The 23573-nt window shown below is 36.1% G+C and overlaps 1 protein-coding gene across 1 annotated transcript in view; it reads left to right on the top strand.

Moving 5' to 3' along the window:
• Positions 1-23573, top strand: part of LOC143154320 (uncharacterized) — a 38168-nt gene that overhangs the window by 8754 nt on the left and 5841 nt on the right. Inside the window, exon 3 of the mRNA XM_076326327.1 lies at positions 23326-23460. Within this exon, the coding sequence (XP_076182442.1) occupies positions 23326-23460 (135 nt within the window). The remainder of the gene's footprint in view (positions 1-23325; positions 23461-23573) is intronic.

The raw sequence follows: 23573 nt of genomic DNA on the forward strand, positions 1-23573 counted from the left end.
AGTCGGGAAATTGTCGAGACGCCGATCGATCTCGTGGACCACGCAACAGTTAAACGTATCGATATCGAACAGACTAAGTACCAGATCTTCGAAAAAGCGAGACGAGGCAATCTTCGGATCGATTCAAGATCGTCTCGTTCGATTGGACGATGGAATTTGACTTCTGATGGAATTTCTGAACGACTCTGATATTCAAGTCTTATTTTTAAACCGTAATGTTCAATTTTGATAGAATAGAAACGATGAACAAACAAAGATAGGGATTTACGAAACGAATTGTTCCTGGAACCTTTCCATGGAACCTCGTATGTACGATCACGTATTAATAATAGTATGCAATTAACGCGTAATAAACGTACTTGGACTTTAAGATTATGCATAGTTTCGTTTCGTTTGACGAAAATTGGATCTTCGTTACAATTTAGTTTGGAAGTTTTGATCGCGGACGAAGAATTTGGGAATCTCTTGGTCGAAGCACGTTAGACTCGATCACTGTACTTTTTACAGCGCTTGGAATTCGAGGTTTGGCTACGTTGTACGGTATTGTCCGCATTACTGACAAATTTTACCCCGAGTAACTGAAATGGAATTTCCGTTCCCATCACTATTTATGTTTCTTCCTCTCGAGAGTCCGTCGACTCGAGCTACCAGCAGTTGCGAAAACAAAATCTGGCTGGCTCGAACTTCAAAGCGATACTGTACGCATATTGCTGCTAACTTTTTTTTTTATTATAAATTCCCAAGTGTCTTTACAATATGTTCAGCAAGAACATTCGGTAATGTATTAGGATGTTGCAGAAAATATTACGCAATTTTATCGGTGAGGTTGATTAACACGTGGATGTTATCCCTATGAAGAACATTTGTTAAGGTGAGGTGTCTTTAGGATAGTAAATCCTTAGGATGTTTCCTATAGTTTCGTATAGCTTTTTTGCTAATTCGTTAGTGTGATTGTCTATTCTTTTCTTACAACTCTTGCAGCGACTGTTGATTTCGTTGGTAATTGTTTTCACTTGGAGGTCCTTCCGGATTTCGTCATTTCGAACATACCATGGGTTTGTTCATTAGTTATTGTTCTAAGGATTATGGACTGTAGTGACTCGAGCTTAGAAATCTGGCTTTTAGTGGTAATGCCCCACATCTCGATACTGTATATCCAAATGGGCTTTATAATTGATTTGTATATTAAAAGTTTATCCTCAAGACTTAGTTTAGATTTTCTGCACGTAAGACAGTACATGTTTCTCCTTTTAATTCGAATTTGATCGATTTTAGAGCGTGTGTGATGTTTCCAGATTAATTTTCAGTCCAAGTGATGTCCTAAGTATTTAACCGATTTGGTTCGAGGAACAGGAGTATTATTAAGTTTTATTTCAGGAACAGTATCTTTGTTTAGGGTGAAGGTTATGTGTTTACACTTGTTTACTGTTATTTTCCATCAGTGCAGTCATTCATCAAGTTTTGAGATATGTTGTTGTAAAATATTGGACGCTGCCGTTATTTTCCATCGGTGCAGCCATTCTTCAAGTTTTGAGATATGTTGTTGTAAAATATTGAACGCTGCCGTTATTTTCCATCGGTGCAGGCATTCTTCAAGTTTTGAGATATGTTGTTGTAAAATATTGAACGCTGTTGTTGGTCATTATGAGCGGATACTATAGCTGTGTCGTCCGCGAATGTAAATGTATCGGTTTCACTGGTGGTTGGAATATTTAATGTATATAGTGTATACAAGAAATGGCCCAAAACACTATTCTGTGGTTCACCAATAACAGACACTGAAAACGTTTATGTATTTCATTTTCTCACCACGAGAAGATTTATCAATGAATTAGCAAGGGTTTTAGTACGAGACGAAACGAAAAGATCGATTTCTTTTTTAGTATAAAAATAAAAAATCAGCTCAGAAACTCGTCATCCTGAACTATCGTAACTTTGAACTCCATTCGATCGAAAATTTCGACTTGCGTGTATAAAAACGTTCGAGCTTGGTCAATTATCGAAAAGATTTACGATTCGTTAAAGAATGAATCTTTTTCAAATCAAATTTCGATTTCTCAGTTTCAAAAGATCTTTTGTTTGCGTTCTTTTGCGCTTTAATATCTCATAGAAATTTCAATGAAATTATAACTTCGAAGTTGTACTCCAAATACGTTGTTCACGGAACAGGTGTTTTGCAAACTAACGGGAAATTTTCTCGGGAACTACTTACCTGAGTACATTTTTTTTCACTCGAGGGAAATTTAAAGACTTTCACGACCTCTTGGGGAAGGTTTGGAGTCGCGTTGGATCCCGCGCACCCCTAATTATGTCAGGTGCAAAGTTTAGCCACTAAAACCTCCTTTGAAAGGTATACGTTCATTTACGACTAAATGTGAAGCTGAATTATATATCGAAAGGAACGTTTACCTGACCATACACACCAAGGTATTAAGAACTCAGTTTAAAGTACGAACTGAATACATCACTTTCCGTTTTCAAGTGACAAATCTTTAAATCGGATTCGAGTAATCGAATCATGCTCCGTTCCCCGCTATTTATGTCGTATAATGCGAACGACCCAACAACCTACATAGTGATGGGGATTTGAATCGTCTCTTGTCGAATTAAGCAACGAAACTCGTAAAGTCTCTTTAATACTTCACGAGACAAAAATTGTAAACTGTTGTCTCTTTTTTCCTGCAGTCCTTCGGTCTCGTATTCTCACATTCCCACAAAATAATATTTCTTCATGAAAAAAAAAAAAAGAAAAGAATACACGTTTTCAGATACATGTTGAACGTGCAACCCTTTGAAAAAGCTATTGTCAACGGTGTACATTTGAGGAAAATATTTCTGAAAAGACACCTCTCCGCAACGTTTTCTACCAAAAGACCCCCCTAACAGCGTACGAGTTTTTATTCATACTGGATCGTTCGTCCAGCGTAGCTCTCAGCGAGATAAAGCAAGTGGAGATTAGATATTAAACACACGAGGGTACGAGGTGCAGAGGAACGAGGTGATCTCGGAGGTCGTTTCCCACGCTCCCTGGGGAAGCCAATGGTTGACCCCTCTCCCTTGGTGTTTTCCTCCATTTACATTTACCGGTGAAAAAAGACCGCTGGAATTTCGCGCCGCCCGCGATTCTAATTCCTCCATCCGTGCACCTTTCGCCATCGCGCCATTATGATACCGGCTTGAAACACTGCCCACGTACCTTTCACAATTTATACAGGGTGGCCGGTTCTAAAGCAAATGAACAATCGGGCCGCGAGGATCCTAGCCGTACGAACCGCCGCCGTGACTCGATCTCGTTCGAGCATCGGGATCCAGATTTAATCTAAATTGCGCAACCTGGCTTCGAAGAAAGTTCCTCTCGCTGCTACCAGACTTCCTCGGAGCGATTCAACGCGATCCAACGCGATTCAACGCGATCCGTGCGACCGTTCCTTTGCGAATTTCACTGTTAACGCGTCGTCGGTCCACGTTTGCGCATCTAGGATACATACGCGATAAGAGTGGCAAACTTGGCTCCGCAGCGGCCATCTTGATGGCCGAATTCGAGGCTCGTTGTGCGTAATGCACGCGATCGCGAACGATAAGTCGCGTAACTGGAACAAATCGTCTCTAAACGATTACAGGATGCTGGGGTATTAATTCGGCCAGATTGTTGCCAACGACGCGTACAAATTTTGGAAAATTAGTTGGATGTTGGTTCGACGAACACCGCGAGTAGTTTAAACATGTAACGAAGGTACACGAGAGACGATTTAGCTGGTCTCCTTTTAACAGGTCTTCATAATTCGTCGATAAAATGTAAAGTTTTTAACGAAGGAAGAGAAATTGAACCTACAATTATTATTGGGAGTAGCGTTCAATGTTTTTTTTGTGGTGTTAAATTGATCTTTTGTTCGTACGAATTTGTAACTTATGAACTTCTAATTGTGAAATAGTTTCTGACGAAAGTTTTCGGGATAAGAAAAAATTATTATCACGTGACGTATTATCGTATACACGTGTATATTTTGAAATATTTTCTGAAGAGAATTCGCTTGAATAGAAGTTAAGAAGTTTTTAGAAAATAATTTGAAATTCACGTTTCTTAGTCGTTCAGGTATACGATTATCTGATCCACCGATGGATCAGGTAGTGCGATGACATTGACCGGTATTATCCATTGGTAGGTAAAACTCATTAAGTATTTGCACGTTTACGATGGTTGAACTATTATTCTGAATCGTAAACTGCTGCCGCTTCGAATAAAAGATTTATGATTCTTTCGGATAATTGTCAAAGAGGGTTTATAGAGGAATACGGTGTCTTCTCTTTCTGGAAAAATGTATTATTTTTATTGCTATAATACCAATAGGGAAGTATGTACCCGATAACTGACAATGAGTTTTATAAAACTTGCACTCCACGAAATAATTATTTTACTTTGACGGTATAAATGTTCCGTTGCACCTACTCTTCGTACATTTCGATTGTTCGTAGCGATGCGCCAAGATAATTTATTAATTTCAACGATAATTAAACCCAGAAGAATATCGAAGAATTTCTCTAATTTTTCTCTATGGAATATTTCATCTTTCTTCCTTTTATTTTTCTATATAAACATCTTCGTTTCTGCAAAACAAAAATTCAAGATGTCGTTCCTATTTATTTGTTTCTAAATTCCAATGTGGCGTTTTACAGTGCAGGTACCAAACTATATTTTTCACAAGGCGTGTAAATATTTTGTTTAAAAAAGAGACGAATTTCACATCCGTTACGTGTGTAATTAGTTACATGTGTACAATAGTGTAATTTCTTTGCTCTTAGAAAAACAATGTCACGTGGATAATACAAATCGTCGTAATTATTGTTCGTATTATCACAATTACTTGCACAATTATTATCGTAATTATACCTCTAAATGTACACTTACTTGAAATGTGGTTATTAAATTATTTTCCTGTGACGAGTTAAAGCATATATTCTATTTCAATAAGTATATGTTTAAACATCGCGGTGTAAGAATATTAACAAGTGTACCGCTCTTACGAATGTTCTGTTATTGAAACGCCCCATTCTTTCTTGCGCCAGATTCGATGCAATAATATTCTTGTTCGTCGATGGCTACTTTACAATCTGATATTCCATATTAAGATCATTGGACCGTGGAAGTTCTTGACGTATGATATTACATACAGCTGTACCGATGTGTCTGCATGACTTCGAACTGCGACTAAGCTTCACGAGCGATCTCATCCTCGTGAGATCAGGAAACGAGCCAAGGTAGGCAAGCTTTACAGTTACGTCAATCGCAACAAATAAATAGGTACATTCACACGTTCTATAAAACGCCAAAGTGTCTGAAAGATTGTACGGTTGATTCCATTGGTTTTTGCAACGAAACTGAATCTTAATTTACTTCGTATACGAACGATTTGCCATAATAAAACGCTTCGATCGAATTGGACCTGTTCGCGTAAGAACGATAAAAAGAAATCGAACGTAAAAATTTAAAGAAACAATATAGACGTTAATGTCTACATCGTAATGTCGATGTGAGAAATTACCACAAAGTATTGTACATTTCTTTGCGAGCATTCAACTACAATACGATCTTAATTAAACGAAGAATTGAACTCGAACAAAGGGAGCATCACTTTTGAAATCTGATTACTCGGTGATTCTTATGCACGCGCGCGATCAGCAACGAGCGTCCAATGACTGGATAACCGGATGACGATAAACCGAGCATCGAGTCAATTTATTGCTAGTTCAATTATTGGTTGTGCAATACCAGGGACGTTCGACGATATTCGTTGCACGTGGTGCATTCAACGATTCTTGAGTCTGTAAATTAATAAAAAATTCCTCATCAGCTGTAAGTTAATTCTCTATCGAGTACAATTTAGAAAATTTTAAATAAAGGGTATTTCATTTCTCGATAGTTTCGAAAAGGCACAATTGGTAAATTATTTATTAATAAAAAGTAAATAGTATATTTATCTGTAAAAAATGAATAAAGGGTATTTAATTTCTCGATAGTTTCGAAAAGGCACAATTGGTAAATTATTTATTAATAAAAAGTAAATAGTATATTTATCTGTAAAAAATGAATAAAGGGTATTTAATTTCTCGATAGTTTCGAAAAGGCACAATTGGTAGATTATTTATTAGTAAAAAATAAATAGTATATTTATTAGTAAAAAATCAATAAAGGGTATTTAATTTCTCGATAGTTTCGAGAAGGCACAATTCGTAAATTATTTATTAGTAAAAAATAAAAAAAGGGTATTTAATTTCTCGATAGTTTCGAGAAGGGACAATTGGTAAATTATTACGCGTGTTAACGAAGTAAAGGAACATCTCAATTAAATAATCGTATCGATTCGATAAAACATTTGTATCGTATTGTTCCGATACGAGAGTTTGGAAGATTGTCAGAATTTCAAGACTGCGATATCACAATTTTTCGTTTCACCCCGGTACCGTGTATTTCGCCGTTAACAAATTTACAAAATCACAAACAAGATAGAAAAGAGAGCGTGGAATCTAATTTTGTCCCTAGTTCGGCCTTGAGCGTCTTCTACATCCCTAACATTCCACACTCCAGCCTCTTCGAAAGTCACGCGATTCGTGGTCTCTTTTACGTCTGTTTCTCATTCGGAACGAGACCATTTCGATTGCGGTTTTGCGTCTTTCCTGTCCGCTTTTCCATGCCATTCTCTGGTACCACGAGTTTCGATTTGTCGGTAACATTCGGTCCGTTCAACGCTGGAGACAAAACGAAGGGACGTTCACCATTTCCAGAATTCACAATTGGCAAAAGACGTTAATAACTCCACGCGTGAAACGAGTCGATTCTCACTTACGTTTTTCTTTTAATTTCTCATCTTGACAAAGAGAACGGTTTCTTCAAAAATAATTAATCTTCATCCTCTTCCTCGCGAATTTCCTTCAAGTGTTTCCACATTCGTAGAAATAAACCATTCTTTATGAATATTCTATTTTATAATTTATTCTTCAAGTATTCTTTCGAATAAACAAATTTAATTGTAGTAGTTGGGAATATAAACACCAAAGCATGCCCCGAATAACTGTTTTACGAAGGTCTTCAGAAATTGGCTACACAGCTCTTTGTAACACGTTTCGTGTAACGGTTTTCAATTCGTAAAATATTTAAGATTGCTTTATTTAATTGTTGGATATTTTTTTTCCATTATTACGGTGAACAGCGAATAATATGTTGAAAGCTTGTCGATCGAATCAGGAATAATTTTTCCTTTTCCACCGAGGCCTTCCGTCTACTTTTTTCACACTTCGCAATCTTCGACTTTTTGCAACGCGATTTAATGCACTCCTTTTTATTTATTACAAAATGGCTCGCTATAAATCCATCGTGGAAAACCTGTATGCCGCCGACTAGCCAAGTATGACGCGCGGCGCACGTTCATCCGCCCAGCAAGTCTTTCGAAATACTCTCATAACTTCCGTAATTTTTTGGAGTTTCGATCATTGCCGGAGCGCAAAATATTCATGAAAGTTAATGCTCCGATACGAACCAACGAATTAAATGCATTACTTTCCGCACGGGTGTGACCACTTAAAAGCAATACCGTTAACCATAGTTAAATGTATTATGTAAAATTAAATTTTCAAATTTTCCCACTCAAACTTCGTGCTTCTGTGATTTACTTGTATCACAGTTACAGTTATTTCTACAATTTTTAAATTTCGATCGGTCAATAACAGCACATTCGTATACTTTACTTTTGTAACATAAATCTATACTTTTCTTTACTCGCATATATTATTTCCGTTACGCGATAATTTATTTCATATTGTACCTAACTAATAAACAAATTTTCCCACTCAAACTTCGTGCTTCTGTGATTTACTTGTATCACAGTTACAGCTATTTCTACAATTTTGAAATTTCGATCAGTCAATAACAACACATTCGTATACTTTACCTTTGTAACATAAATCTATATTTTTCTTTACTCGCATATTTATTATTTCCGTTATAATTTATTTCATATTGTACCTAACTTCGGTACAATAAAACCACGTTAGTAGAAATGTTACTTCGTTTTTCAATGATTCGATTATCGACCGTGTGCATTTAGATGCACACTGTTTTCGTTCAAGTGCATTTACTTTCTAATGTAACAATCATCGCATACGACGTACTCGAAACGGAGAAGATATTATTGGATTTACAATTAATATTGTAATAATTCCAATAATTCCAATAAAATTGAATTATTGGAATTAATATTGTAATAATTCCAATAAAATTGAATTATTGGAATTAATATTGTAATAATTCCAATAATTCCAATAAAATTGAATTGTTGGAATTAATATTGTAATAATTCCAATAAAATTGAATTATTGGAATTAATATTGTAATAATTCCAATAAAATTGAATTATTGGAATTAGTATTGTAATAATTCCAATAAAATTGAATTATTGGAAAAGAGAAACGTGTACATCGATCGAAAGATTAAGGAATGTTTTTTTTTTTTTTTCAGAAGCACTTTTGTAGATAATGATAAGTATGACAATTTAACGGGTCGATTGCGAGAAGAGCATCGAGAAGAATAATGTTGCATTATTCTACGTTGTAGTAGCGAGTGAACCAAGTAAAAGTGTGTACACTAGGCGGCACGAAACTTGTTTGTTACGACGTTATAGGAGGACCAGTGCCACCAGTTGAGATCAGGCACCGCATGGTGTGCAAGCTAGATGCGCGAGATGCACCAGGCCATGCACCATGCACCAGTCGTTGCAAATAGTCTCCCGCGCATCTAGTTTACGCACCACGCGGCGCCTGTTCTCAACTGGTGGCACTGATTCACAGTAACGTTACTTTCCTGTACGGACAAAATCTTACGAAAGCAATTTATGTTGATTATTATCGGTCAAATTTTCTTTGTTTTTCATTGAAATTAATTTGTCTTTGTTGAAATTACAATTTATCGATATTACACGTAAATGCAATTGGGTGATTTCGCAGAACATTTTTTGGAACATATCGGATTTTGTCGAAACTTGTATATATTGTATATATTGCCTTTTGTCTCGAAAGTTTTTGAAAATTATTGACAAGTTTACAATCTTTACAAACGTGTAGCGTTAACTTTGTTAAATTTGTATACAGGTCAATTTTGAGTCACGATGAAGAAACGATGGTCTCGTTTCATCGAAATTTGTTTCTTATACAATTTCTTATAAATTTCATCGACGAAGATATCTATGAAAATACTTCGTTGAACCGAAATCCAGTTGCTTAACGTGAAATTCTTTTGCGTTTCGTTTTCAGAGTAGTCGAATCGAAATTGCTGTTCGATTAGTGTGTAAATCGTTGCGGTTAGGTATGTAGAAAAATTTGCAAGTTACGTACGTTTCGCGCAGAGAACAATGCACGACGATTAATTTCGTTCGGTGGTTTGGCGTTTTATCGAACGCGCAATATCAATGAAAATGTATAAGCCGCGACCGAAAGAAGGTTTCTACGCGCGCGTTGCTAGAAACCATCGTCGATGCATCGGAGGAAAGTTCGCCGACTGCAATTTCCTTCGACCGACCAGACGAACGTATTTTCTGCACCACTGAATTCCTCCTTCTCTCCTTCCATGCGCAATTCTACGTTTCACGATCCTTTCGTTCTTGAAAGAAATGTTTTGGACCCGAGGCCGTGTTTCAGCGTGTAGCTAAAAAGGAGAGAAGTGCATCGAATTTCTATGAAACGGAGCCCGCAGGCGCTTGCCGAGTGATCATTCCGAGCATCTCCCAGCTAAATGCCTTTGAACGGAGAGACGTTTATCCAAAATTCGGTGAAAAATTGCCAGCCGTCTACCTTCGAACCTGTTCTCACCGAAATTCAACAGCTTGTTTCCAAAGCGTTTTAAATTTAATAAACACGAACCGGAAGAAATCACGGTTTTCTGATAATTACTCAAAGTATACATTTGTCGCGCGAAGAATCTGGAGTATGTTTATCCGAAAGGATTTGTTAAAAATTTCTAATCGTAATGTTAAATACACATCTAGAAAGTAGTAAAAGGTTTGCTATAAATACTTTACGATGTACGATTAATTGATGTTTTCTGATAATTACTCAAAATATACATTTGTCGCGCGAAGTACGTTACTGGAGTATGTTTATCCGAAAGGATTTGTTAAAAATTTCTAATCGTAATGTTAAATACACATCTGGAAAGTAGTAAAAGGTTTGCTATAAATACTTTACGATGTACGATTAATTGATGTTTTCTGATAATTACTCAAAACATACATTTGTCGCGCGAAGTACCTAGAGTATGTTTATCCGAAACGATTTATTAAAAATTTCTAATCGTAATGTTAAATATACATGTAGAAAGTAGTAAAAAGTTTGCTATAAATACTTTATGATGTAAAATAAAGACGACTATTTTTATCTAAATCGAACGACTATTTTCAAGGTGAACTATTAATTCTTGATTTGAAAATGTTAACCGTTCTTGTGAATACAAGATCGATACGCTTGAAACACTTTTATTTCTACTTTGGTACGAATTCTTTGATAAAGAATTTTTCAACGTATTTTTACACAACATTTTTTCCTCGATTATTACCAATAGGAAGTATTTCTTTATTCAAACGTATTATTTGAAAATAGTCTGTACGAGAAACGTTTAAGTCGTTATTAGTCGATATATACACACGTTTATATTTAACGCTTTCCAATCTGAAATTTGGATCCTCTTCGAAACACACGAAGTGAAAATACAAAATTTAAAAAATTGTTACTATTTTCAACGAGAAACTTATACAAACACACGCTTCTTATTAATAAATTAATATTATCCTGAACTATTTTACTTGCAAGAGAATGTATAGAACGATATGTGTCACGTGTGAGAAAATTTAAAAATTATTTTTAACTCGCTCGTGGAATATACAATACTACATTTAGGCAATAATTACCTGAACTTTTCCTGTTCTCGTGGGATCCTTTTCAATTTATTTCCAATTGTTACAAATATCGCGAAGTTGCATCGTATCGTGCGAACGTTTTTTTTTGTTCTTTCTTCTTTTTCGGTTTAATTGCTTTACGTAAATTTATCGAAACAATACGTCGAAATTGTATCCTCCTTCCACTTTCTTTTAATAATCCGCGACGCGCTCCGATCGGTTTGTTACCGTTAATTAACTGATTAGCGGTAATAAACGAGTAGTACCTTAATTACCCGCAGTACCTGAGATCGTGTTTATGCACGAAACAGATAAGACGCGAGACTCTGGTGTCACTGAAAAATTATTCTCATGGTTTACATCCGGCATTCTTGTTTGCCATTGTCTAATAACGTTGTCGCTCGATTTTCGCACTGTTTACTGCGCATCCGTTGTTTAATTTTGTTCCAGCTTTAATTTTTCGACTGCCCTATATAATAAACTGGAATTTTTTCACCGATGTGTGTCGACGAAGATCGATATAGTAAATTTTCTTTGCAAATTTTTCACAAAAAATTCTACTATCTAAAAGATACAAATATAAAAGAGTTTTTTATAGATACCATTCATTGATAGTGTACTACGTTTGTTTGCCATTGTTTAATAACGTTGTCGCTCGATTTTCACACTGTTTACTGCGCATCCGTTGTTTAGTCTTGTTCCAGCTTTAATTTTTCGACTGCTCTATATAACAAACTAGAATTTTTATAGTAAATTTCCTTTTCAAATTCTTCACAAAAGATTCTACTATCTAAAAGATACAAATATAAAAGAGTTTTCTATAGATACAATTCATTGATAGTGTACTACGTTTGTTTGCCATTGTCTAATAACGTTGTCACTCGATTTTCAAATTTTTTACTACGCATCCGTTGTTTAGTCTTGTTCCAGCTTTAATTTTTCGACTGCTCTATATAACAAACTAGAATTTTTATAGTAAATTTCCTTTTCAAATTCTTCACAAAAAATTCTACTAACTAAAAGATACAAATATAAAAGAGTTTACTATAAATACAATTCATTGACAGTGTACTACGTTTGTTTGCCATTGTCTAATAACGTTGTCGCTCGATTTTCGAACTGTAGTAAATTTTCTTTTCAAATTTTTTCACAAAAAATTCTACCACCTCGAGATACAAATATAAAAGAGTTTTCTACAAATAAGATTCATTGATAGTGCGCTACGTTTGTTCGACGCCTGCTCGTGATTCCAGATTTCGTACCGATGCGACTAAACAGACGTTTTTCAAGAGTTTCTCAAAAAAAGTTTCACGTTAATCGTGTTAGAAACTTGGCGGAATATCGTTAAATACATTTCTCCGTTAAATTTCTTGACTCCGTGCGCGGGGAACGCAGTTTTCATCGAGATTCCAAGCAAGTCGCTCGAATGGTTCCTCGACGAAAAGACGCTCGCCGTAAAAAAAGAAAGCGCGGCTGGAAAGTGTTATCATTCATTACAGTGTTAAATTCATCGATCGTGGCAAAGTAGCGATTTGTGATTCATCGTCCCGTTAATTTGTATTCAGCGTGAGCGTTGTCGCTACATCTTATTGTGCGCGGAAATTACATTTTACGCGAGTGTTATTCCGATGTGGAAATTCGACGATTTGAAGCTCGACGAATGGGATTCGTTTCGTTCGCGTGGCACGTACGGGCGCAAAATTAATTCGAACGTACAAAATCTTTTATTATTCATTCAAAATTCATTCGCTCGCGTTAACGTACACCTAACGGTGAACACTTGCGATCAATTTACAAATTTTCCGTCTCGCTGTACCCGTACTTCGTTTCGTAACGAAACAATAATATCAACGATCCCATTGATCCCTTTTTCGAAACATCTGGCAAGAGTGTTCACGACGATCTATCTTATTCGTTGAATTTATTTGATATAACACCGTCTTAAGTGGCGTTAACGACCGCCACGAGCAATTTCTAATACTCGATATAAATCCAAGAAATATATACAGTTGCGTACAATAATCTCGATGGAACGGTGTTATCTACTTTTCCCTGTGAAATTTACTAACCACGTTCGCGTCAATGCGCGTACGTAGATCGCGCGGTAAAACAATTTGCAATTGAAATGCAAAAATTTCTTCTCGAACAGAACGCTACATTGTTCAACGCCTCGATACGACAGAGTGATCTGTATTAATGCCTGGAACGATTCACTGGCGGTAAGAAACCGTTTCGATAGAAATCTTCGCGGAATCGCCGTTGAGATACACGGAACATTATGACGCGCATATTTGTTTTAATAATTGGCCGCGGTTTGAACAGGGAGCGCGTGAAATCGTTGCACGTTTATCGAGAAAAACATTGCCACGGCTGCTTTGAATAGGCAGCGGGAGCGGAAACGGAAAGAGAGCATGGCGAGGGGGGAGGGAAGAAAATGACAGAAAACGGCCGGGTGGAGGAAGGAGGGCGGTTGGGAGGGTTAGGAGGGAGGAGGAGAAAGAATAATTTCAGTATTTCAACAAGACGAGGCCCGGATCTTTTTAGCGGAACATCGTCTGCGCGTTAGCCTCGTAGACCTCTCTGTCGGTTTGACTGGAATGCACCAAAAATAAATTCGGCGCCGCAGTGCCATTTTGGAATCACCCCTTAATGCATTTGTCTCCCCACCTCCTCCGCTTTTTTCTTTTATAACTTCATTCCCGCACATATCTCGTGTATCGTATCGCGTTTCCGATTTCACCGAACGTACGTGTACGCACCTAGGTCTTTTAACGCGTCGAGCGTCCAGCGAGTTTTTCGTGCCTCTCCGTTCACCCGGAACACGGCCAGAAGCGTTCTGGGTCATCCTCGACGATCCTTCGAATTATTACGCGAAAATAGGAAACGTTCGAACGCAGTCCACAACTTGTTTCTAGAGAACGAGGATCGAACGAATTTTCAAGTATCGTGCACCGTGCTGTATCGATCGGTTGAATTTACTTTTTGTAGAGGTACTTGTTCCAAAGGAAAACAATCTTGAGTAATCTATGTAGAATTCTCGTTTAATGTATGTATATAATAACTGCTGTGAACGATAAATCTTAAACGATAGATCTTTAACGATAGATCTTTAACGATAGATCTTAAACGATCCCGAAGTAAAGATACCGAGCAGGGAAGTGGACACTTCGACACTTCGTTTTCCTCGATCATTCGTAACTAGAAAATCAAGGTTTGTGGAACGCGAAGGAAATGTTCGTTGAAAATTTTATACTCGACTTAGTGTGTAGATTTAAAGAATATTGATACATTTACGAACCACTTTGCATAATCGAGGGTAGTTGTGAATTGTTTCTCAACACCGATTCGGACGTTCGATACAGTTCAAGTGTCGTAATATCGAATCGATTCGAGCTAATTTCATACAACCGAGAATCATGGTCAATGATCTTTTATTGTTGATACGTTCGACCGTCAAATACAATTTGTTGCCTAACGAATAAGGCGATTTGAATGCGTTAATGAACGAAATGGACAGGTAGTCTCTTGTTTACGTATGGGCAGTGATGGACTTAGAAGTAACATTGCACGTGTATTGGTTGCCAGTAACTAATGCAAAATAACAATTATTATTTGTATTATATCTTTACGAAAGCATTGTCAAACTGACGAGAGTTTCGCGATCGAAATAAATAGAAACAATTCTATTTGAATGGTTTACGTGTAATTTACTTAATTTGTATTATATCTTCACGAAAACATTGTCAAACTGACGAGAGTTTTGCGATCGAAATAAATAGAAACAAACCTATTTGAAGGGTTTACGTGTAATTGACTTAATTTATATTATATCTTTACAGAAGCATTGTCAAACTGACGAGAGTTTCGCGATCGAAATAAATAGAAACAACCCTATTCGAAGGGTTCACGTGTAATTGAGAGCACCCCGCTTTCAAGGCGGAATTTTGTCTCGATTTCAAGGCACGGAGTGATCATCGTCGTCGTTAATGTTTCTTCGATGCGAAACATCCGTCAATTTGCAACTATATGATCCTAATTTTTTAAAAGATTCCTAATCTTTTATCGCGCGATACACTGATTCTCGATCCAATTTGAAATTTATATATTTTTCCTTGTATAGCTACCAGGTATTCTCAAAGAAAATTCACGCGTTCCCAAATAAGATCGTTTTAAAACCAATCTTCGTTGGAAAAATTTCTATTTACGATACTCTCGCGAAGACGCGATGGAAAATAAAAAAAAAAATGTTATATCATATTAGCGATTGCTAGACCGATACGCGTCGCGGTATCGCTTTGAAGTTTCGCCCACTTTCGCTCGCTGTTTCTCTATTTCGCTCACTCTTGGTGTATTCCATTCACTTTCCTCGTCGTACGGTTCACGCGTGACTGGGTCTCCGCTTGAAATAGAATTTGCTACCGACCTCGAATTCAAGGCAGTTGACGGACTCGATTTTTTGTATCGAAAACGAGAAACACTGTCATCCGAACGAGGCCTTGTTTGGACTCATTCTTGTCGTGAAAACGTTACCAACCCACGGGTAATATTATCATAAAGATACAACGAAAATTATACGAGTATTAATTTTAATTAACGGAAATTCTCGCGCATGTACGAGCGGATGATTAAGTTACTCGAATCCGAGTAACTTTGTCACTTGAAAGCGGGAGTTACTCCGCTCAAATTGAATCGTTCTCTGAAATCCGAATCAACGAATTCGAATTATTTATTACGAAATAAGAGACAATTGAAAAAGAGAGTTGCACAGAGAGAGAGAACGGTTGAAAAGTATTATACGAATTATATCATATATATATATATATATACTTTATACCGAATGTATATGGATATGTTTCAGGAGTTACGCGAGTGTTGTTAATTTCGAGCCCGAACTAACGAGAGGAAAATTCCTGACATAAATGTCTATCGTTACACTGTTGTTAGAAATTTATTAACTTCGTGCACTAATGCCTTAATATCGGGCTACTGTATTAATATAAAACAACTCTTTGTGCGTTAAGAAATTTCTTGCACGGTCTCGTATTCAGAAGTTATTACAAAAAAAAAAAGATGTAGTCAGTTGCTCGTTGCTTTCGCGTGTCTCCGTGTGTATCATAATCTGTGTTTAAACCTCGCGATTGAGGTTAGGTTTAAAAGCAGCGTTTGACTGTACCTCGCCTTTACGCAATTAGACAATCACTCTGTTATGACGTGTACACTTTCTCTTAATACGCGGAATAAAAACGTTATAATAATAATAATAATATATCGTACGAATTGCGCGTCTTATCTAGTAAATAAACGATGTAGAAAATAAGAAAAGCAGAAAAGGCTAGCGCTTCTCGTTACACGAGAACAATTATTTTCATTTCTCGTTTATTCGTCGATTCTCATTGAAATCCACGATGCGAGAACTTTTACTACGATAAGTTTCATTTAAATTTCTATCAAACGTAACCGACAAACGTAACATCGAACCGTGTTTGTTTATGATTCTTTGTACATCGATGATAAAAATCGTTTCAAACGATCGTTCGTCACTCCAGAGTCGCAATCGGTTGATAATCCTTTCGATTTTCCATTGGTAAATTTTCAAACTCGGTCGATTCGTAAATCCACGTTCAATCGTACTCCTCGAGTTCCAAACGTCCTGTAGCTTACACATACCTATTTACATAGCTATTGTAACATAGATATTGTTCGAAGTAGAAATAAATAACAGTGAAGGAACAAGAAAAAGCCACAGTTAAGCAACCATTTTTTCTTTCCACTTATAGAATACTTTGTAAATATTTTTCTATTTTATCGTATCGGAACTGTTTTCAAACAGAGAACAGTGTAACAGTTGGCTCTCTTCGACAAACGAAGATCTCTGATACACGCAATAATATCGTTGTGTATAAATAAGTAAATTAATACACAGAAAAGTTCCCAAAAATGTACACACGTTTTACAGAGCACGTGTACGAACATCGATCAGTATAACGACGAAACGATTGCAAGAGAATTGTCGAGGGGGTTTTTTATATTTTTTTTTTCGCGAAGGTGAAACGATACAGTTAAGTAACGATAGGACGTTTCGTGTATGGTTTCTTCGTGGTGACCTCCACGGGTTTCTTACAGTATCGAGCCGCAGAAGGGAATTTGTACGGAAAGCTGAAATTTTTAGTGGGGTCCCAAGCGGATGGGGTTCCGCATGGTCGCTCAGCTTGAACCGTCCACCGGCTGAATACTATCATGACGTCACTCGCTACGGTCACTGCCTGAATTATTCAGTATTCCTTCGTTTCTACTTGTACACACTGGCTGGCTCTTTGTACTAATGATCGTCATCGTACACATACAGTACCGTTCATAATTATTCGAACGACAGGGCATATTTTACAACGCGGGACAAAGTGGTGGCGCGTCCCGAATCATTATTTATTCGTGTAATCAAACTAACCGCCGAGTAATCAGTAATCGTTATTACCGAGTAATTAGATTTCAAATAATTACAGTATGCCGTGGATATGGTACATCCCGAACGATTATTTACTCAAACGGTATTAACCTTAGCGAGGAAGTCACGTTCGTGACGATGTTGGGAAATATGCGATTCTTGGGTAATCACATTGATCATCGTGATTATCGTATAATTGATCGTTTGTGATCATTTTGGTAAGCAGTTTTTATCGAGGAGTTAACGAAGTATCTTTTAGGAAGTATAGGTTTATATAGTATACTTTGTGTAAGAGTATATAGTATACTTAGTATAATAGTACATAGTACACTCGGTATAATAGTATATAGTATACTTAGTATAATAGTATGTAGTACACTTGGTATAATAGTATATAGTGTACTTAGTATAATAGTATACAGTGTACTTAGTATAATAGTATACAGTGTACTTAGTATAATAGTATACAGTGTACTTAGTATAATAGTATACAGTGTACTTAGTATAATAGTATACTATATACAGTGTACTTAGTATAATAGTATACTATATACAGTGTACTTAGTATAATAGTATACTATATACAGTGTACTTAGTATAATAGTATACTATATACAGTGTACTTAGTATAATAGTATACTATATACAGTGTACTTAGTATTTATAATAGTATACTATATACAGTGTACTTAGTATAATAGTATACTATATACAGTGTACTTAGTATTTATAATAGTATACTATATACAGTGTACTTAGTATAATAGTATACTATATACAGTGTACTTAGTATAATAGTATACAGTATACCTAGCATAATAGTATACTATATACAGTATACTTAGTATAATAGTAAATAGTATACTATATATATTATACTAGTTCTGAAAAGACCTCAGCTTAAGTAGAATCTGTAGTTAATAAATATATTTTCGATCCACAATTCTTGAGTCTCGTCATTATCTTTCTGCGAGCATATCGTTCGTTCTGGTACAAAAACACTAGGGGGGGGATTATCTTCCATATTGTGATTAAAAATTATTCATTGTCGCTTACAGATTATAACTCCAATTATCCCTTTTATTCGATCTAAGCAATGGAATAAGAAAAAGAATGGGTGTAGCTTCACGAGCATGTTCATTGATCAAAACATTGAAGGTATAATTAAGAAATTAATAGAGCGGATGCTTAGAGTACTGTAAATCTAAATAGCTGATTTTATTGTAACGTGTGTAAAAAAAAAAGAAGCACTAACGAAACCTGTACGAACATCATAATTGATGTACTTTTGTATGAAATTTTTCATTATACTTTTTTGGAAACTCTCCAGTTTTTTTTTAGAACTTTTTCACGTTTTCATTGATACGTTAATTCGAGTTCATTTTGGTCTCACCGGATGATAATTCTTCTTACGTGCAAAATAGAAAAGTGCAATCCCACACACCAAAGTTCAAAGAATCGTATTTAAAAGATACATTTTATACGTACAATTTTACATAGCTATCGGCACGTTGGTGTCGTTCAAAGGAGAAATAAATAACAGTCAAGGAACAAGAAAAACTCACCGTTTCGCGCCTACAATTTTTTCTTTCCAGTTGTGGGATACGGTATCGTAGATATTTTTCTATCTTATCGTAACAGAACGAGAAAGTTCTCAAAGAGAGAACAGTGTGACAGTTGGCTCTCTTCAACGAACGAAGAAATGCACGCGATATAGTAAATTTATACACAGAGAAGTTCCCGAGTAGAATTTTTTCCTTCTACAAGAACTTTTTACTATCTTGAAAAATCGTTATTTCGATATGGTAAGTTCCCTGACGATAAACATCGTAATAACGAACGTACGGAACCTGTTGGTTAAGTATAAACGAGAACAATGCTTTGATTGGCATTAAGTTACTTTCAAATTAATCCACATGAGTCTGTTCGACAAGTAGCAAACGAGCTAAACATGTCAGTTTAAAGTTATCATACAATTACAAAGGTATAATTATCACTAGTCCAGTAATTATGCGATATTAATGAACCCCGACGATTAACATTTCTTGCGTGGCTAATCTACCGCTTATCAAGAACATCCTGAAATGTTAATGAAAATTCTACAGACTGACGAATTAACTTTCACGAGCAACGGTATTTTTAATTGTAAAAATGCAACATTATCGAGAAGAAGGTGTAGCTACTGAATATTAAATTTCGTACAAACTTAAATTATTTAAAAAAAAAACCCAAATCTGCCAGTACTTTTTTCGTTTCGCTGAAAACTGATCATTATACGGTCTTTATTGTTTGTTTTTTCGTTACGTATCTATTCGATCATCATAGTTCGTGGTATATTTAAACTCTGAATTGCAAACTCGTATTTAGAAAAAGTATTAAACGAGAAACTGTTTCTTCGCAGTAAAATTGCCATTTAGATGAAGAATGTATAACGTTTCGCTATTTTTCGACGCGATGAACCTCTACGTGCAGTCGAATTATTTGATTTCTCTTATCGAAATTCTCGTTATCGCTTTCTACTGCAGAAAATACATCGTTTTCAGAAGCTTTTATTACGGGTTCGTTATCACCGATTGATACAGTATCTCGATCCGAAGATACGTGATCGTTGTATTCAAAAATTGAACGCGTTCTAAAAATTCGATAAACACGGATACGATTCTTCGGATATTGTTTTCAAAACCGGTATAACGAAAACTGCTTACTCGAGACATTTCAGTAAAAGGACAAAAATTGAAAGACTCGAAAAATTTGTATAAATTGTGCAATTGTAAAACTACACTATAGAAACTACTATAAAGATGTATAATCGTGTAGTTGTAAATTGTGTGCAAATTGATTAGTTTGTAACGGAAAATCATTTTTCATTGTCATCGTAATACGATTCGATTTCAGAATTTTCGCGCGGTTACTTCCGTGTTTATAGTGTATAACTACATTATAAAAATTTGTACAATCGTGTAGTTGTAAATTGTGTGCAAATTGATTAGTTCGTACAAATCGAAAAATAATTTTTCATTGTCACCGTAATACGATTCGATTTCAAAATTTTCGCGCGGTTACTTCCGTGTTTATAGTGTACAACTACACTATAAAAACTACTATAAAATTTTGTACAATCAAATTTACTTTACACTATAAAAACTACTATAAAAATTTGTACAATCAAATTTACTTTACACTATAAAAACTACTATAAAAATTTGTACAACCAAATTTACTTTACACTATAAAAACTACAATAAAAATTTGTACAACTACAAATTTGTAGTTGTAAATTGTGTGCAAATTGATCAGTTCGTCCATATCGAAAAATAATTTTTCATTGTCACCGAAATACGATTCGATTTCAAAATTTTCGCGCGGTTACTTCCGGGTTACACAATTTAAAATCAGACGAAACGTGCATCCACGTACCGTTATCCTTGAAAACGTTCGAGCCCTTTCGAACAGTGTACGAACCCTTCATTTCCAAAAACTTGAGCACCTTTTCTCAACACTCTACACAGTAGTGTAACCGTGCGAGGTACACACGTGCCTACAATCTGTACGCTATTTTAATAACGACGATAGCTGAACGCGGAGACCGATTCGAACGATGCACGCACGATTCTTTCAACATCTCGCGTCCTGGCTTCGTTATCAACCATGGCCCATCGCCGGATATCTCGCAACTTGTACCGTATTTTTCCCGCCATTGTATGGAAATGTCAGAAACCTCGTGTTTCTTCGGAGTTCTTTATGCCCGTCTTTACGACGAACACCGAAAAGAAAAAGGAAAAATGCAAATGTTCATCGCGAGGGGGGACCCCTCGTTCGAGAGGTGTGCATTGTTGATTTCTACGCTCTTAAGAGAGGTTCGATCGGTAACTCGTATAAACCGTTCGATGTGTAATTGTTTGTTCGATAATGGGCTTGTGACCGGAATGGATAAAATTCGAGACTGTTTGTGTATATCCATTGTGTACATTTCGATTCCCTTTGGACGAACAAGACGTACACTGTGTCTCAAAGTCGAGGTTCGTCGATCGTTAACTTTGGAGGCCACTTATACTACTGTGCCAACTAAAAACTTAGTATTAATTTGTATACATTTTCCATTCCTAATATGCTATTTATTTTCAAACACCATATCTCATATTATGGTTGGAGGCTACTTATACTACTGTGCGAACTAAAAACTTAATATTAACTTGTACACACGTTTTCCATTACTAATTTGCTATTTATTTTTAAGCACCATATCTCATATGATCGTTGGAGGCTACTTAAACTACTGTGCCAAATAAAAACTTAATATTAATTTGTATACAAGTTTTCCATTCTTAGTATGCTATTTATTTTCAAGTACCATATTTCATATTATGGTTGGAGGCTACTTATACTACTGTGCGAACTAAAAACTTAATATTAACTTGTATACAAGTTTTCCATTCCCAATATGGGATATATTTTCAAGCACCACATCTCATATGATCGTTGGAGGCTACTTAAACTACTGTGCCAACTAAAAACTTAGTATTAAGTTGTATACACGTTTTCCATTCCTAATATGCTATTTATTTTCAAACACCATATCTCATATGATCGTTAACTTTGGAGGACACTTATACTACTGTACGATCTAAAGACTTAGTATTAATTTGTATACAAGTTTTCCATTCCTAATGTGGTATTTATTTTCAAGCACCATATCTCATATGATCGTTTGGCTACTTATACTACTGTGCCAACTAAAAGCTTAGTATTAACTTGTATACATTTTCCATTTCTAATATGCCATTTATTTTCAAGTACCATATCTTGTATGATCGTTAACTTTGGAGGCTACTTATACTAGTGTGCCAACTAAAAACTTAATATTAACTCGTACACAAGTTTTCCATTCCTAATATGCTATTTGTTTTCAAACACCATATCTCTCGATTAGGTAACTCTACAGTAGTCTTTCTCTTCTTTCTCAAACTACCCTTCGATTAATCCATATTTTTTCATATTACAGTACATACAATACCGTACCGTGTTTTTCATACTTAAAATTCGGTACAAAAATTCACTAAGAATTCTACGGTACTCTATTCCCCCCTTGCATTTAATTTATTCTACAAGCACGTCTCTTAATTATTTTCAGAAGTGTACACGTTTACATTCTTCCCCTCGTTCGGTTAAATGTGTTCAATTTAAACGCCAGACAAACACTTCGGTATCGCTCGAAGTAAAACCCGTTGCTATTGGAAAAGCGGTGTTTGTTGTACAATAAAATAAGTGTACGCTCCGCTAACGTTGGTTTTGTGTTCACTCCACCGTGTGAGAATCTCCTACGCAAGGTGAAACCTTGTATCAACGCGTGCATACATTGCGCTTCTCTACTACCGGGAAAATACGAATTTGCGAAAAGTTTTTCTTTTTTTTTGTTTTCAAAAACTGCACACATCTCATATTATCGATATAGATAACCAGACCTAACCCAGACCTAACCCAGACCTAACCCAAACCTTGTATCAACGCGTGCATACATCGCGCTTCTCTACTACCAGGAAAATACGAATTCGCGAAAAGTTTTTCTTTTTCTTTTTCTTTCGAAAACTGCACACATCTCATATTATCGATATAGATAACCAGACCTAACCCAAACCTTGTATCAACGCGTGCATACATCGCGCTTCTCTACTACCAGGAAAATACGAATTTGCGAAAAGTTTTTCTTTTTTCAAAAACTGCACACATCTCATATTATCGATATAGATAACCAGACCTAACCCAGACCTAACCAGACCTAACCAGACCTAACCAAACCTAACCAAACCTAACCAGACCTAACCAGATCTAACCAGACCTAACCAGACCTAACCAGACCTAACCCAGACCTAAAGTATGTAATTTCGACTAGCAAAGGTTCGAAACTATTGTCGCTCATCGTTACGTGTTTTTATCGTTGTGTTGCAGCAATGCCAGACGCTAATTGAAGAAAATCGAAGATTGCAGAACGCCTTTACGTCGAATCGAATGCCTCACGTACAAGTAATCGACAGTGTTTTCCTTCAGACGCAGATTGAAACTTTACAGTGGCAACTGAAACAGGTTTGTATGTAATCACGAATGACGATCGTTTAACGTACTTGACTTACAAGGGGGAACTGGTAATGCCCTCGACCAGATTACCTTGTTCCGATTATTTTAGCTTCTTCGTTCCA

The sequence above is a fragment of the Ptiloglossa arizonensis genome, chromosome 14, assembly GCF_051014685.1.
Source record: "Ptiloglossa arizonensis isolate GNS036 chromosome 14, iyPtiAriz1_principal, whole genome shotgun sequence".
Taxonomy (NCBI): domain Eukaryota; kingdom Metazoa; phylum Arthropoda; class Insecta; order Hymenoptera; family Colletidae; genus Ptiloglossa; species Ptiloglossa arizonensis.